The sequence below is a fragment of the Anas platyrhynchos genome, chromosome 3, assembly GCF_047663525.1.
Source record: "Anas platyrhynchos isolate ZD024472 breed Pekin duck chromosome 3, IASCAAS_PekinDuck_T2T, whole genome shotgun sequence".
Classification (NCBI taxonomy): domain Eukaryota; kingdom Metazoa; phylum Chordata; class Aves; order Anseriformes; family Anatidae; genus Anas; species Anas platyrhynchos.
In genome coordinates, this window is record NC_092589.1 from 50,893,518 (window position 1) to 50,909,355 (window position 15,838).

Below are 15,838 nucleotides of genomic sequence, written 5' to 3' on the forward strand. Positions count from 1 at the left end.
TTTTCCATTAGAACTCAAGATTTATGAATGAAGAGAAAGCCTATTTTGGGTGACAAATCTAAACCAACATCAGCTCTGTTTGTAGCCTGATCTGACATTGTCACCTCAACATTAGTGGGATTTCTAGGCATTCTACTTCAAAGTAATAATGAATAACCTTTATTTTTCTCATTGGAAAGAAAGAAAAATTTGTATGTGTCATTTGGCAAAATGGTTTAGCTTTTCCCTAGCCTCCACATCACCCATTTCACACCCACAGTGCCCAACCCCACGTTGTTACTGACTTACACAGTGAATTGTAGAAAAATTTTTAATTAGATTACTATAAACATTGGTTAGTAAAAAATAAGCTGGAACAGAGGATCAGGATTTGGAAAATGCAATGTGCAGATGAGAAGGTGAGACAAAAAAAAACAGCATACAGAGTAAAGTCACATTTGAGTTTTATGGCCTTGGAGCAATGGACGTACACTGCATCACAGATCACCCCAAAGGCTGACAACAGATCAAACCCTTTTATAGGCCACGCGCTTCCTCCCTTCCCTCCCCAAAATGCAGGTCTGGTGGGCAAGTACCAGATGGCGAGGCTGGGAAGACACTATGTTAAAGTTGTTGCTGTCACTCCAAACAAGAAGTACTGAACAGCTTAACATCGAGTAACACCGTGCCTTTCAGAACCACGCGCTGTTACTAGCACATTACCAAACGAGACGTTACAAATGCCCACTGAAATGTATTTTTTTATAAAAAAGAGAGAGAAAGTGAACAGTCCGCAACGGGGAGGAACCATCGGGGCGCAGGCGTTGTCCCAACACCTCCAGGCGAAGCAGGGCAGGCGGGGGGGGGCTGCGGGGCTGGCTGTGGCCGGGGGGCTCCGTGGGGGCTAGGACTCGTCGGGCTTGTCGGCGGGCGGCCCGCAGGGCTGCAGCATCTTCTCCATCAGGTTGAAGCGGACCCGCGCCTTGCTCTCGTTCTCGGCGATGGCGAAGTAGTTGAGCAGGTCGAAGTGGCCCATGTAGGAGCAGTAGGAGTCGCGGTGCTGGTTGACCAGCCACTCCCACTTGGTGGTGTCGGCGTGCCCGGTGCCGATGTACTTGGACTGCAGGTGCTCCAGCTGGCTGTGGATGGTGTACCGGTCCGTCATGGCGGCCGCCCCGCTGCCGCCAGCAGCCGCCGCTACCGCCCCGCGCCCGCCCCTTCCGCTCCCCTCACCCGGCGGCAGCCCGCACTTCCCCCAGCCGCCCGCCGACACCGCCGCCGGAGGGGCACTGCGCGCGTGCGCGCCCGCAACGGCACGCTGGGAGATGTAGTCCTCTGTAGCGCCCTGCCCCTTCCACCCATAGACTCAGAGTCACTGAGATTAGACAAAATCTGCGAACTCACCCGGTCCAACTACCCCCTACCACCAGTGTCACTCACTAAACCATGTCCCCAAGCACCACGTCCAGCCTCTCCCTGAGCACCCCCAGGGACGGTGACGCCACCACCTCCCTGGGCAACCCGTCCCAGTGCCTGGCTGCTCTTTCTGAGCAGAAATGGCTCCTCACTGCCAGCCTGAACCTCCCCTGGCACAGCTTGAGGCTGTTCCATGTAGCCCCAATCACTAGTTACCAGTGAGAAGAGGCCAACTCCCAGCTCCCCACACCTTCCTTTCAGGCATTGCAGAGAGTTTCAGGCAGGGCTTCGGAAGTTTCCTCAAGTTACCCGAAATTCAGCCAGCCTGCATCACTTCAAATCACAGACTTCAAAGCAAAGGGCAAAGCAAGAGATTTAAGTAACTGCCTGTTAGACCGACTCCTTGAAGACTCCCATTGTTTTCCCTGAGATTATTAACATGATTTGAACTTCTGTTTGACTTGCTTAAATTGAGTAAGCCAGGTGAGCGTTACAGCTGCAGGCCTACACCTACATTACATCGTTATCACGCAGCACATGCCTGAGGACCTCACGTTCCCAAGCCAGACACCAGGCTGAGTCTGCCTGAAACTGGCACCACAGCTTTGCACTAACAAGCCAGGCTTCCAGTTAATTCCTGAAGGAAAAATACAGCTTTGACTTTGTAGCTACTGCTTAATTCACCTATCTGAGAATCAAGTGAACCAAATCTGAATACAAAGTACCTAGAAAACGGGGCATTGGGAATGAAACCAGATAGCCTCTGTCTGTCAGGAGACTTCAGTAAATATGAAAGCAAAATAAATGGAGCCTTTCCTAAAACTCGTGTTTCAGGGCACAGCGTTTCCCAGCTCTTGACGTTGTCTCTGTATAAATTACATCTCATTTTTGCTTTCTAAATAAGTGACACAGGAAGTCTGACTGTGGAGGAAGAGAGCTGTAACAAAAATAGCCACGAGGTGCTATGTGCAAATCAAAACACTATTTTTCATTAGCCATTTACTTTGTTAAAGGCACTACACTTTTTGTGGTAACTCTAGTACAAAAACTCCTTACAAAGAAAGGCTGAAGAAGTGCACTGAATTTGAGGATCCTCCCAAAACAAGTATTTTGGTAATGTTAGTTCAGTTGTATTTAGCTAAGAAAAAGCCCTATAGGTTCCATCCCATTCCCTTTATGAGGTGCAAAGCTCTCACTTTTTCCCAGGCAGACTTTGCAACTGAGCAGGGTCAAGGAATATATCGAAGCCAAAATTCAGTATTACTGTTGAAAAAGATTTTGACAGTGCAGGTAATATTTTACATGAATATTAAACTCACAAGCAGATATAAAAATCACAGATTATAAATTGTATCACCAATCTAATTTGGTCGAAGTGGAGCTTTAAATAAATTCTATCATCCATCAAATAAGTGGTCTTTCTTCTCTGGCTCTCTTAAAGAGCTTACGTAACGTTAAATTTAAAATGCATGGAATGATGCGTGCTTTCATATGATAGCAGTGGTTTTAATTACTTGTTCTAAAATAGGAAAGACACATTGCCAGAAATTTTCCAATAGAACACTTCAAGCTACGTCTTGTAAATGCTGTGCGATCAAAAGAAATCCATGGAAATATTCTATGAAAACACAGATGATTCAAGTCCCCTTGTTTACAAGTAAGCATGCTATAAAGCCAAGGTCACAGAGAGCAGTGTCAAAACAATATCCTAAAATGCCCTTACCTTTTATTGCAAGGAACTAAATGAGAACTATAATTTTTGTTTTGCTTTGTTTTTGCTTTTATGAGGATCTGTTGAGTCATTATCAAGGCTTCCTTAGCAGGAAGCAGTTTTACACAGCTGGATACAGCAATTGCATTCTGCAGTTGCTTCCAGAGAGACCAAGACAGAAAACAAACAAACGAACAAAAGCACAGAAAGACAGAATCCCTGCAGAAAAGTGCTGAAGCATCCCACTCTTCAGGCCTTAGAAAGAGTTCCAAGAGTTCCAAACTCTGGATAAGTTTTATGTGATTTATGTATTTTGCAGATCTTGGCCAAAGACCATCCAGGAGGTAACTCACTGGGGTAACAAAGAGTAAGAAGCGTGATGTGTGTCTAGAGGCTTATCTACATCAGGTCAAAGAGCGTGCAAGTTGGTTTAATTTTCTTGAAGGAAAAAAAAAAAAAAGTTAAAAATGTAAGAGTTCTGGGAGATCACAATAAGATTACTTGAGATACTGACTAGGAAGCTAGGAAGACTGAGCAATTTAGATATTCATCAAGACTTCAGAGGGGTGATCCAAGGAAACTGTTTCAGAAGGCTGATCCAAGCTTTCCAGTGTCACGGTCTTGTTTCATCTCAGAATTGTTTGTTTACACAGCGTTGTGGTTTCTAGCTCGTTTCATGTCTTCGTTCTCACTACAGGCTCAGCCTTCCATCTGTAATCCTACAATTAGCATGGTTTAAGATGGTGATCGACTCAGAGACTGCATAAGTGGTTACTGAGAGTAGGGTGAATGGAGATGATCTCCATAAGGGAAAAGAGAAAAACTTTATTTTACTGGGATAAAAAAGTTGAAATGCTTGAGAGACACCTGCTTTGTGGTGAAGAGATGTACTATACGCTGGTATACAGAAAGAAAAAAGACATATTCTGAATGTGGGAAAGCTTTCATTTCTTTTTAAAATGGTATTTTTTCAAAGAGTGGGACTGTATGAAGGACGCTACCATTTGATAGAAGTTCAGGGACAACACCATGCCATGTAGGGCTGGTCTAAGAGTTGCTGTCAAACTGTCATCCTGTGAACTCTAAGCTAGGAGATGTATTGATTAAAATACTCCATCTTTGGAATAGAAAAGATGCCCAGAAGCTTATCCATCTCTTGCAGCTGGTGCAGGAGTTAATAGAAGCAACGGGTACATTAAACCAAACAAATGTTAGAATTCAAGTTCAAAAACACATCCTGGAAGGGAAGTTTAAACCTCAAGTTCTCATCAAGATTGATAGTGGGCAAGATGAAAACACTGAATTCAGACACCCAGAACGCTGGGAAAATACGCACAAAAATGTCACCATATTTTGGCGTTGACTAAAATCACCTCTGCGAGTACAAGACGAGCCGGGTTTGAAACGCTGTGGACGCCAGGAGCGGGCCATGAAGGCGGTGGCCGCTGGGTGTCAGGATCGCACCTGCAGCTGCAGCTCATGCACCCGCTGCGCCGGGCTGCTGGGCGCCACCGCAAACTGAGAGCAGGGGGGGCTGGTGAACCGGCAGTGGCGGTCCCAGTCCAGACATAACCGAGTTTTTAATTTTCCTACAGTCTTCGGGTAGGAGAGCTAAGACATCAATACCTCCAAAGCAAGGGGAAGGAATGATTTTACTAGATAAATGCAACGCGCACCCACAAAGATGCTGAGATGAAGAAAAGGATGTCTTTGAGAAATTCCTCTACTCCTCACTATATTGATTTATCCTACAAATACAATTTCAGAGCAAAAAAAAAAAATGTTGCTTGAAATTGTGTTAGCCTGGAAAGAATGGAGACTGTGCTCGAAATTAATAATGATAAATTAATTTCTTTACTTGGGAAATGACCTTTCTTTAGAAATGGTTTGCTGCTACTGTTAAAGGGTTCTTCAATCCTTATTTGCAAAGGTCACGTTACCACTTAGCAATTTTAGGCTGCAAAACTTACCTTTCTTCAGTTGCATGATTTTTTTCCTCAGATTTCCTGTGTCATCACATACATTGTGAAAGCCTTTTTGTAGTGTATGCAGTTTGTCAAGTGCTGTTATAGCCTACAAATATTAACAGACTCAGGAAGTGCTTATTTTGGCCCTGTAACAGGTGGAAGATCTTTTCACTGCTTTTCTCAGAGGTCCTGTGAAAACTTTTTCTTTGTAAGCAAGCATCTTTTTTTCTCACCTTGTTTTGCGTAAGCTCCTCTAATTTATCCTCCTTGCTGTCAGAACTGTAATTCTCCTTCACTGCAAGAACAGCGCCTTGACACTGCGGCCACTTGAGGTCTTTGGGACTGATTCTGAGATGGGGGAAATACGGTTGCTGGAAGCATGGTAAAGTTGTAAACATTCACCTCTAGACCACCTGCTAGAAACAGTGCTTTGCTATTGCTTTGAAACTGATTTTATAGTGCGTATATACCCAAAGATCTGAAAGTTTCTTTTTGGGTTGTGCCACTGGTTCCCAGCCAAAGGTGTAGGAGAAGAAGAACAGGGAATAAACAATAGGAAAATAAACAATACTGTGTGTCCTGCCATTCAAGCACACACTTCAAACTGTTTATCACTCTTCCTATCTGGAGAAAGGAATTGTATTTAAATTGCCCTGTAACTGGAGTGTTTCTTTCTTTGCTCAGATACCAATTTCACTGCTGAAAAATTGTCTTCGTCTGAGGTTCAGGAGAGGCAGCATTTGGTACCGGGCAGTGCCATCTTTAGTCTTTCACATGTTCTAGTGTGTCAAGGCTTGGGGCAGGAGGCTTTTATACTGAGCAATTTGCAGCTTGTTGGAAATTACACATTGGACTGACAGTCCTGACCTTCTTTTAATCTCAATTTCAAAATTCTTAGGATATTTTTGTTTTGCTTTCATTGCATGATATACTTCTCCTAAAGCATTTCGGAAACAATGTATTCCAAAGCGCATTATTGTTGCAATCTAAAGGTCCTAATCATGTGAACTGATGCTGTGACCCTTCTCTGCCAACTTCAGCAGATCTCTGACCTGCCTTCAGGATCCCTTGCCTAGGAGCAGCTTATGGAGTGCAAAGAGTCAGTCTGGTAGCTTCACACTCCCTTGCTTGTTTGTAAATATTAGCATGTCGCTATGCTCCTTCTGCGTAAGACTGAGTAACAGCTCTGTGCCTTAGGTGTGCTCTACAGTTTAATTAGCTTAATTTACAAGCCATTGAGAATCTCCTGGTGTGGTGTAGGAGTACCCTAAAAGCAGACTCACAGTAGGGGTCACTAGCACAGTGCTTGTGGGTGGGACTCTGAAATAACATGATCTGAGAAATATGGAGCACTGCTACCAGGAGCGCAGCTGGGCTCCAGGAGAGGCAGCGATTGCTCACTGCTTTAGAGGGAAGATCTATTTTCCAAAGCCATCACTTTGAAGAGAAAAACCCCTCCACTAATGTGATTAGCTACTGCTCCAGGCTAAACATAGAGCTAATCGTTTGTCAGGTGAATCGAAATTGCTTGTGTCCATATGTGTTTTTATAACAGGGAAGGTTAGTTTTTTTTATGTATTTTGATCTAAAATGAGGTAAGAATAGTGCATACAACAAAACTAGAACTGCAAGTACCAAGATGCAGCTGTATTCTGACTATATTCTCCCCTGTCTTTGCTTCGTTCACCCCGGATAAACTGTTCAGTAAGGGATACAAAAGTGGGAGTGATGAAAGACAAACCTTTAAATAAGCCCTAGAGAAGATATCAAAAGTGTATACGAGCTTAAATTAGCAGAAATTGATTTGACCAATGAGTAGCTCTGTGTATCGTACCACTATCTTCTTTCAGTGTGCAGGGAAGAGTAAGGACACAGGAGGTGACTTTTCTTTTTTGAGGCTGACTCATGAAGCCATGAAGCTGCTTAATGCAGCTGTTTCTTTTTTTTTTTCTTTTTTTTTCTTTTTTTTTTTTTTTTTTATTTTAATCTGCCTATAAGTGTCATGTTTTAAAAATACTGATTTCTTCATAACAGTACCTGAAAGTGTTCTCTGTGAAGAAGCCCATCTGTAGCTAGCCTCTTCCTCCTCTTGCTGCCTCCTGCACACATGCACAAAAGCATTTACCATTTCACCTCCCTCTGCAGTAAGCATGGAAAACATCAGTGTCATAACCCTTGTCTCAAAAGAACTGCAATGTGGATGCAAGGGTAAAGATCATCTGCTAATGCACAGCAAGTCAGTCAATGGGAGTAAAAAATAACAGCAGGAAAAGCTTAAAACACTGGCACCAGGGAGTCATCTACTCATCTACATGATGCTGGCAGACCGTGTTGTACTGATTCATGTGAAGAAATGCCAGTCTGTGGATTGCTCAGGTGGCAGACAGCAAAGGAAAGGGGGAGCAGTAATGGATGTTTAGGAATTTAAGATCACTACAGAATTAAAAATAACTCTTCCTTCCTCACATCTTAAGGAAAAGGCAAGCCAGTAACTGTCAGCTAACCACTTGTTTCTCAACTTCCTCACTTGAAAAAAGTCTGCATGATCCTCTTGCATTTAGCAAAGAAGTACAGCTTCAGTTGTCACTAACAATGCTACGCAATATTTCTCTCTTTCAGCTTCATAAAAGTATCTATTTTTTATTAAAGCAGGTAGTACAAATTTTTTCTTGATGTCAAGCACCATGAAGAAATACATGTGTTCAAAACACATCTGATGAATGTCTTCCTCCTTGCTGGTTTAATTCCTGGGAATGCCTTTTTTGTCAGAAGCTGAAAACTTTGGAATGCACCAGACCCTCTAAATAACAATAATAATAAAAAAGTAAACCCAGATCGTTAAGACTTGGCAAGAAATAAGCCACTGAAAGGAAGGTATTTATAATCAGGATTGGGCAATATTTGCCACATCTGATGATAGCCATCACGCCTATGCATTTTGGCATGTGATTTGAGAGCCTGAAAAAAAATTGTTGATTTTGGAAAGCAAACACATGCAGGGAGTGCAACAGAAAGATTTTATCTATTTCAGATTGTAATAATTCTCCACACCTCCTCAGCATCATGCAGGTTGAGAAACCTCAAACTGGACAAAATCCAAAAAACTGCTGAAAAAAGTATTGTCAAACCCAGGAACTCAGACATCACCTGAACTTGGAAACGTTAAAATAAGTTTTTAAAACTGCAATTTTTTTTTTCTGTTGTTTTTAACAAAGATATATGTTATCCTTTTTTTTTTTTTTTTTTTCTGAGATTCTGTATTTCACTTGGGTTGTATTTGCTTTTCTCTGTAAGTGTTTGAAAGTGTTTGCTTACATGATGTTTGAACGCACTTATTTTTAGAGAATTAAAGCCTGACTTTTCACGTGCTGAAGTGACTGCAGAGCCAGAGGCTTTACGAAAAGCACCAGTCACTGTGAAAGCTGTCAGCGCCAGGGGTGTGATCTACAGCCTCAACAGGACGTGCGTCAGTTGTACAGAGCACAGCTGATACAGCTCTCGGAGTAGTCGTGAGGAACAGGCAGGTCGGCACTCATGTACCACTGCTGATCCAGCCACCTGTGTATTGAAACCCATTTTTGTTGTATTGCAAAATCCTCTAGTGTGAAATTGTAACTTTTTGCAAACTATAGCTCTGTCCCTTTTTCCTGTCTCTTTCAGCCTTGAGTAGCTTTACCACAAATTCCTCTTGGCTAAGGCATTCTCGCAGTGTTTGTACTATAGTTCACCTACTGGGGCCTCATTCACATCCTCACTGTGGGATTATTATAACCCCAACTAATGTAGCTGTTGGTGAAGTTCGCCTCTGGGCATGGGTGTAAAGATCCTATTTTTTGAACAAGAGTAACAGGGTATATATTTCTTAAAGGCAGAGAGATGGAAGTGCAATTTACCTACTGTGTTCTTCGCCTTCAGCTCTAAATAAAACCTAAATTTCTGTTCCTAGGCGTTAAGTGTTAGCTATTTCAAGTGTAAAGACCACTGGTAACAATCATTCAAACTTGTCAGCTCAAAAGGATCAAGTCTGAAGGGTAAGGAATGATTAATGTTATCTCCAGATGTGCCAGCAAAAAAAGCCAGCCCTACAAGAAGAGAAGGGGGGAGAGATTCCCACACCAACGTGTGCAGGGGTTTATGACTTCATTTAACTGGCACGACAACTCAACCCATGGCAATAAAACAAGGGAAATTATTTCCAACCCTTTTAAAAAAAAAAAAGTTAAAGACCATTAAATAATTCATTCTAGACTACAATCGCAATTACAAGTTTCCAGGTGATTTCTGTAAAAGAGGGATGACCCAGCAGCAGCAACAGAAAACTCTGAGGGAAAGAAAATCTAATCTGTTCTAGTTAAAGGGCGGTGAGCACCGATCAGTGTAATCCCATGACAGATTTTCATTCCCTCACGTAATTAGTTTCTTGTGTGAAGATGAGTTGAAGATTATTCTCCTTTAAAACATATTTACTCTATCTCACATAGGAAACCGCACGCAGAATAAAGGCTAAATTTATCCCCGTGGAAGAGCTGCTTCGACAGACTCTGCTGCCGAGCTGATCTGTCTCGTCAGTGGAGAACAGACTTGTTGAGATGCTGAGTCACAAACTGCCTTGCATAATTGGAAGGGTAAAACAAGCTTGTGGAGTGACTCAATTTGCAATTTGATACCAGTCTCATTCCCACATGCACATGCACCTGTATTTTGGAATAGCCAGGACAGGTAATTACAGTTTGAATCATTTCAGTGGTACCTGTGGAATGTGTCCTTCAGAAGTGCTCGTCTACTTGATTTCTGTTCCATAACCCCTGGCATCTGTCTGAGCACTTCTTCCTCAACACAGGAAAAATAAATCTGTCTTTTCCTTTACTTCTAAAAACAATCAACACTAATATCCTCAGTGATCCTCAAGTAGAGTTTTTTTAAAAAAACAAAAACAAACAAACAAAACAAAAACAAACAAACAAAACAAAAACAAACAAACAAACAAAAACTAGCAACTGTGCTTTTCACCTTTTTCAAGGAACTATTAATACCCTATTTAAAGTACTTAGCAATAAGCTCTTTTCAATTCTAAATTAGGTTTAGAAAAGAGGATGGATCTTCTCTGCCTGTGTAATATTCAGAAACAATGGCATAGAAACCATAAATCACAATCTTGCAGATGCAGGTATTTGTTTCAACTGTTTCTAGGATGGAGAAAAAATTGGCCTTTCCCTTCCGACCTGATGCTCAAGAGGAATTAGTGAAAACTTTGCAGTGAGAGATGGTGGTTTGTCCAATGCCCTGTAAACCAAAGAAACAGAAGTCTGTAGCTGTGCTTTAAGATAAAGTTAACTATACATCTAAAGAAAAAATAGAGTTGAGGACAGTCATCTACTTTACCGATGTCATCCTCTCCTTTATAAAACATCTTAGGAAGTGTAGTCGTCTTTCATATGGGATCTTTATTGCATCCTACAAGCACTAACTCTTGACAGCCGTGCTAAGAAAGGAAAATAAAAGTAGAGTAATGGAATAGACTAGGAAGCCAAGGCAAGTTGCAATGAAACAACTTGCCAGGCATGCCGTGGTGTCAGGGCAGGCTTCTTGCTGGCACTGCATCAAGCTCAGCCCCCCGCTGCGCCCGCAGTGCTCCCCGGAGATCTCCCACTGACTCAGGACGGCCAAACGCTGAAGCTCAGCACGTGGTATCTAGATGAGACTTGTTTATGACTGTAACGGGTAAATTAGCCCTTTGGAAAATTTTATTGTCAGTTAAGTTTCTGTTTCCTCCTACGTTCTTGAGCAGAGTCTGCACTGAGCCCACACTCATGCTGACACATTTCTCGCCCTGCTCACACGGCAAGCTGTGCAGCTCCTCTGAGGGCCACGTTATGATTTGTCTGGAGAGATATTCAACTCCGGTGAGTTCTGCCACTTTCATAGCAAATCTGAACATCGTCACTTTCTTACCCAAACTAAAATGAAACAGTCTTTGCCCAGAATGGGCTGAGGAGTGTGGTGCATCTCAGTACACGTTCAAAGTGTTTCTAACCACGTGCTCCATGCAAACAACACCTTGTACGTGCTGGTTCTGATGATGCATTTCCAGTCGCTTGAATGCTTGAGTGCAACCTCCACCTCAGCAATCCCACAGCTACTGGTTAGTAGGGGACTGTCTCGAGACAAAAGTCACTTTGCTCAACCCATTTCTTAGTTTTCTCCTGGGAGTTGTTAATGGCGTGTGAAAGAAACTTTGGTCTTAGGTCTCTGAGAGCAGCTCTTTGAGGAATGAAGCACTAGTGCAAAACATCTGTGGTAGATGGGTGGCAGTATCGTGTTTGGATTGTTACCCTGTCTCTGAGTGTAAGCCCATCCTTCCCAAGAGTCTGGGACATCTGGGTTGGCATCCTGGGTCAGCCCCCTGGGAAGGTGGGACAGTCACAGGTCTGGTCGTGACTTGCTGCTGTGCAAGTACCTGAATTCTTGGTACTAGCTTGGACTTGTCTCTCAGATCTGGGAAGTATTTCATTGAAAATATATGTTGTAACTGCCAAAGCCAGCTGCCAGAGCATTTGTATAATTAATTTCATTTTGCTTTCTGGTTCTTGCCCTAGGGGTATTGACTAGAGGACACACATGGTCTGTTCACTCACTTGGACATGATTGCTATGTCTTCATTCTCCTCTATACCAGTATCAACACAGACCCCTGCCTATCCTCCCTCTCACACTTCCTGTAGTTTTTAATATTGGGCCAGAGCCTGCCTCACTTGATGGCCAAACTTGCATTGACTTCACTGAAAGTGGATTTTGGCAATTAACTTTTATTGGCATAGGCTTCTTATTAAGTAATGCAATGTCTTTTATGCCAACTGTATAGTGTTCTTATCTAAGAAATTATTTAAAGGAGAGGAGTAGAAAGATGACTGTACGGAAGCATAAACCTGGTGAGAAAAATACAAGAAAAAGGCAGAGACATGAAAAGACATGTAATCATTTCTGTGAAAGGATAGGACTAGCACTCCAGGGATTTGGATGCAAGTTCTAGATAGATGAAGGCTTCTCGTACACCTGTAGGCATTTTGACATTTTCTGTGATTTCTTTCCCATCTATAATATAGGGGTAACCCTACACATAGAAGTATTTTTAAAGTAATTGCTTGCAAATTGCTTTAGAGAGCCTGAAGTAGAACATAGTTTAAAAATGCAATGCAATATTATTGTTGTTGTCACAGTAATTGAAAGCCTAGTTTAGTCCCTCAGCTTAATTTGTCACCAAAGTCACATGTATGGCAAGGTTTCTAAGACTATTTGAAAAATCACCTTGCAAGTGAAAGTGTTACATTCAAGAACTGGCATGTCTATCTCCTTTCATCATCGGCGAATAAGAAGCTGAAAATTTCCACATAGCAGAGACTTGAAGGCTGATGGGCATATTACCCTGTGTGGAAGATAATTTGGAGAGCGCTTGTTTCCATCTAATAAATCTGTCTTTATGGCTTGTAATGTGCTGCAAACACTTGTTGAGCTTTTAAGCTGCCTGGTAAACATCTTTGACCAAACCACAGACACCTCGGATGCACCTCAGCACCTCATAAGAAAGCATCAGGTTTGCAACGCATGCTGCCAGGCCACCAGCTGGTGCCAGGGGAGAGCACTTTTAAGTCTCACACTGATAGATAGGGGGTAGCTAGGTTGCACCCCCCAGACACCTGAACGAAGACAGTTGTTTTCAAAGCAAGCTGTGAACTGTTGAACTGCAGGTGTGTATGATCAGAACAACAAATCTCTGGAAAATAAGCTCAATAGATTGCTAACCGAGATTAAAATGGCATTTAGGTGTGTTGCAGTGAGAATGCTGACTAATGAAGAGCAAGCACTCTATCTCCAACAGACTCCTTGGGTCATGTAGCTCTACAGCAACAAGGAAGGTTATTTATCTGCTTGCTCTTTCCCAAGAGAACGCAAAATGTAAGCCAAAAATAGGCCATTACTAAAGTTTCCAAACCTCACATCCTTATGTTCTCACTGACCAGAGTAGCCCCACAAATTGGCTGTGATTTTGAATTGCAAGAGTAATTATGATCTTCTCTGTGACTGACCAGGGTCTAAATCCTATGCAGAGAATCCAGTCAGAAGGAGAAACAGAAGAGCCACACAGATGAGGAAATAACGTTAAGAAAACTGTGTATTTCAAGGTGGCTGAAGGGGGAAATATAGGGAATCTGTCATCTACACAGCTTCCCAGAGAAGCTGTGGATGCCCCATCCCTGGAAGTGTTCAAGGCCAGGTTGGAAGGGTCTTTGAGCAACCTGGTCTGGTGGAAGGTGTCCCTGACAATGGCAGGGGGTTGGAACTGGATGGGCTTTAAGGTCCCTTCCAACCCAAGCCATTCTGTGATTCTACGATTTCCATGCATCTTTTGTTTCTCCATAGCTGCCATAGGATTTAAAGGAGGGGACTGTGCAGCATCAATTGAGCAGGTGGCCTGGCTGCCTGCAGAAATGAAGGGGAAGAAAACACCCCTGTAAAGAAGGATTATCTTCCATGTAATTAATTTAACTGTCAGTAAAGCTGCAGATGTGGCAAGATTTCAAACATCACTTGGAAAATTTTCTTGCCGTGTCATATAAAAGAAACATTTTTCATCACAAATTGATGTGTCTATCTTCTGTCATCTTCAGGTAGTGAGGATATAAACTTTGACATGCAGGTATTTGGTGGGTTATTTGGAATGGAAATGAAGTACAGATTTGCTTCTCTGCATGTACACTGAGTACTGATTGTTGGTGAACTTTAAATAAATTTGCTGTTGAATATTTCAGGAGATTGTGTTTATCTGTTGCTGATTTTTTGTTGTTATACTTCATTTTAAGTCCACTCCAAATTAGTATTTAGAGAAAGTGTATATGACATAGAATTAATATTAAATGTGAACAGTATTTTAAATTAACGTTCATATAGGATCTTTTTTTTTTTTTTCATGTTGTAAAAGATTAATTCTGCAACATGGAAACTCTATTTAACATCCTTCCTACCAATACCTGTGTAACGCTACCATTATTAGCTACCAGGTTTGCCATAAAAACAATGGTTCAAGGTCTTGTGGTAGAAATGCATCATCGTTTTCTGCATGTATTCCTTATCAATGTAGTATTTCTGTTAGGGAAATATCTGCTGACCTTGGCCAAGAAGAAAGGTTTGTTTTATAAGGGATGATGCGAGTGTGTATTAGATGACATATCTTCCCAGAAACAATTTGTTTTCAGTGAAAACATCTGTGAACTCACTTCTCAGGATTAAAAGTACAGCTACCTGAATTGCACGAAGTTACTGTATTTTGCAGTCTAGTATAAATAACAGGTTTTCTGTAATCTCTCAAATTCTTACAATGCTACTGTAACTGTTCATTGGCTTCAAAAGGCATATGCACTTTCAACCTATGATTTGAATTTTGGAGAACTGATTTAACCTATCTGAGGCCTTAGTCTTATGTTGCAGTGTATTTTAATATTTTGTATTTTTATAAATATTAAAGTACACCTTAACACATTTTAAATAGATTTAGAAAATGTGGCTAAAATAAGGTTCAAGAAGTGATATAACCCATTTCCCTCCTTAATTTAAAATAATCTATACCTGAATTATTCCTAGCAGATATTTATCTAGCTTAAAAAGGTGCCATCACCAGGACAGCTTGCTTCACTGAAGCTGAAAGTACAAGGAAGGAATAAGAACAAAATATATATGCACAGCGCTGTCCTCCTTATCTGCTGTAGTAACACACAACCTACACAGAGATGCTACTTGTAAGGCATAAATATATGAAGTGTATTACATGCTTTCTAGACCAGATAATTCTCTAGACTGACACATGGGACTAGAGGCTCTGTGTTCTGGTTTTGGTTCACCTGTTGGGACTTCCCGATACATTTGCTCACTTGGCTATGAACTGAGCAAATGAAAAGGCCAGCATCTGATGCATTAGAGGATCTGGAAGTTCAAGGATGTGTGTAACAGCACCAATGTCCAGGTCTACCTTGATGCTGATTTGCAGAGACAAGTAATAGAAGTTAATGGTCGTTTCTTATGAAAATATGACTGAACACTTTGGCTGCTGTAGAAACTCTTACCCGCAACTCCCTCTGAGCACAGAGCCAGGCAGGAGGGCTGGCAGGAGCTGGCAGCCACCCCAGACTCCGGTAGATTTGGTCAGCTTTCATCTTTCTGTAAGCTGCCACCAAGGCAGACACATCCATCAAAAAGCAGTAGTTAAAAAATAATAATAAAAAAATAAATAAAAATGAGCAATTAAGTTGCCCTTTTGCCTTACCCACGTTCATGTATAGATAGATACTGCCTGGCTGCGGTAAACAAGAATAGATCCGTGGGCTCCAGTGGCCTTAGGTATTTATAGCTATTCAGTGCCTGCAGTACTTTCTACCTTTTCTTAATTTCTTAACACTAAGACTTGAAGTGTGGCAGATAACAAGTGCCTCCCGGAATCCTGAAATACATCCAACAGTCTACAGACAGGTTTGAAAGATAAAATATAAGCCTTCACTTTTCTCAGATAAGTTTTGCAGGTTCTTTGACAAATACCCCTCTACCTTGACATGTACCATTAATTTTTGGCTTTTTCTAGCCCTGTAAAATAAAACCTTAAAAACAACTGTTTAATTCTATGGAAATCTGTCATGCTGTTGCTGTGTCACGTATAACTTGCCTTTAGACTGCCTGCCTCTTCACTGGGTGAGACCTCTAGGCAGCAGCTGGTCTCAAAT

The 15,838-nt window shown here is 41.8% G+C and overlaps 1 protein-coding gene across 1 annotated transcript; it reads right to left on the minus strand.

The window, feature by feature from the left end:
* Positions 1-296: 296 nt before the first annotated feature.
* On the minus strand, positions 297-1,230 carry SF3B5 (splicing factor 3b subunit 5). Its single transcript, XM_027454291.3, has one exon. It carries the CDS (start codon positions 1,142-1,144, stop codon positions 884-886), a length of 261 nt encoding a protein of 86 aa, XP_027310092.1. The 5' UTR covers positions 1,145-1,230; the 3' UTR covers positions 297-883.
* Positions 1,231-15,838: the final 14,608 nt, after the last annotated feature.

Excerpts from the sequence above, each read along its gene's own strand:
- SF3B5 (XM_027454291.3), bottom strand. The coding sequence starts at position 1,144 with ATGACGGACCGGTACACCATCCACAGCCAGCTGGAGCACCTGCAGTCC.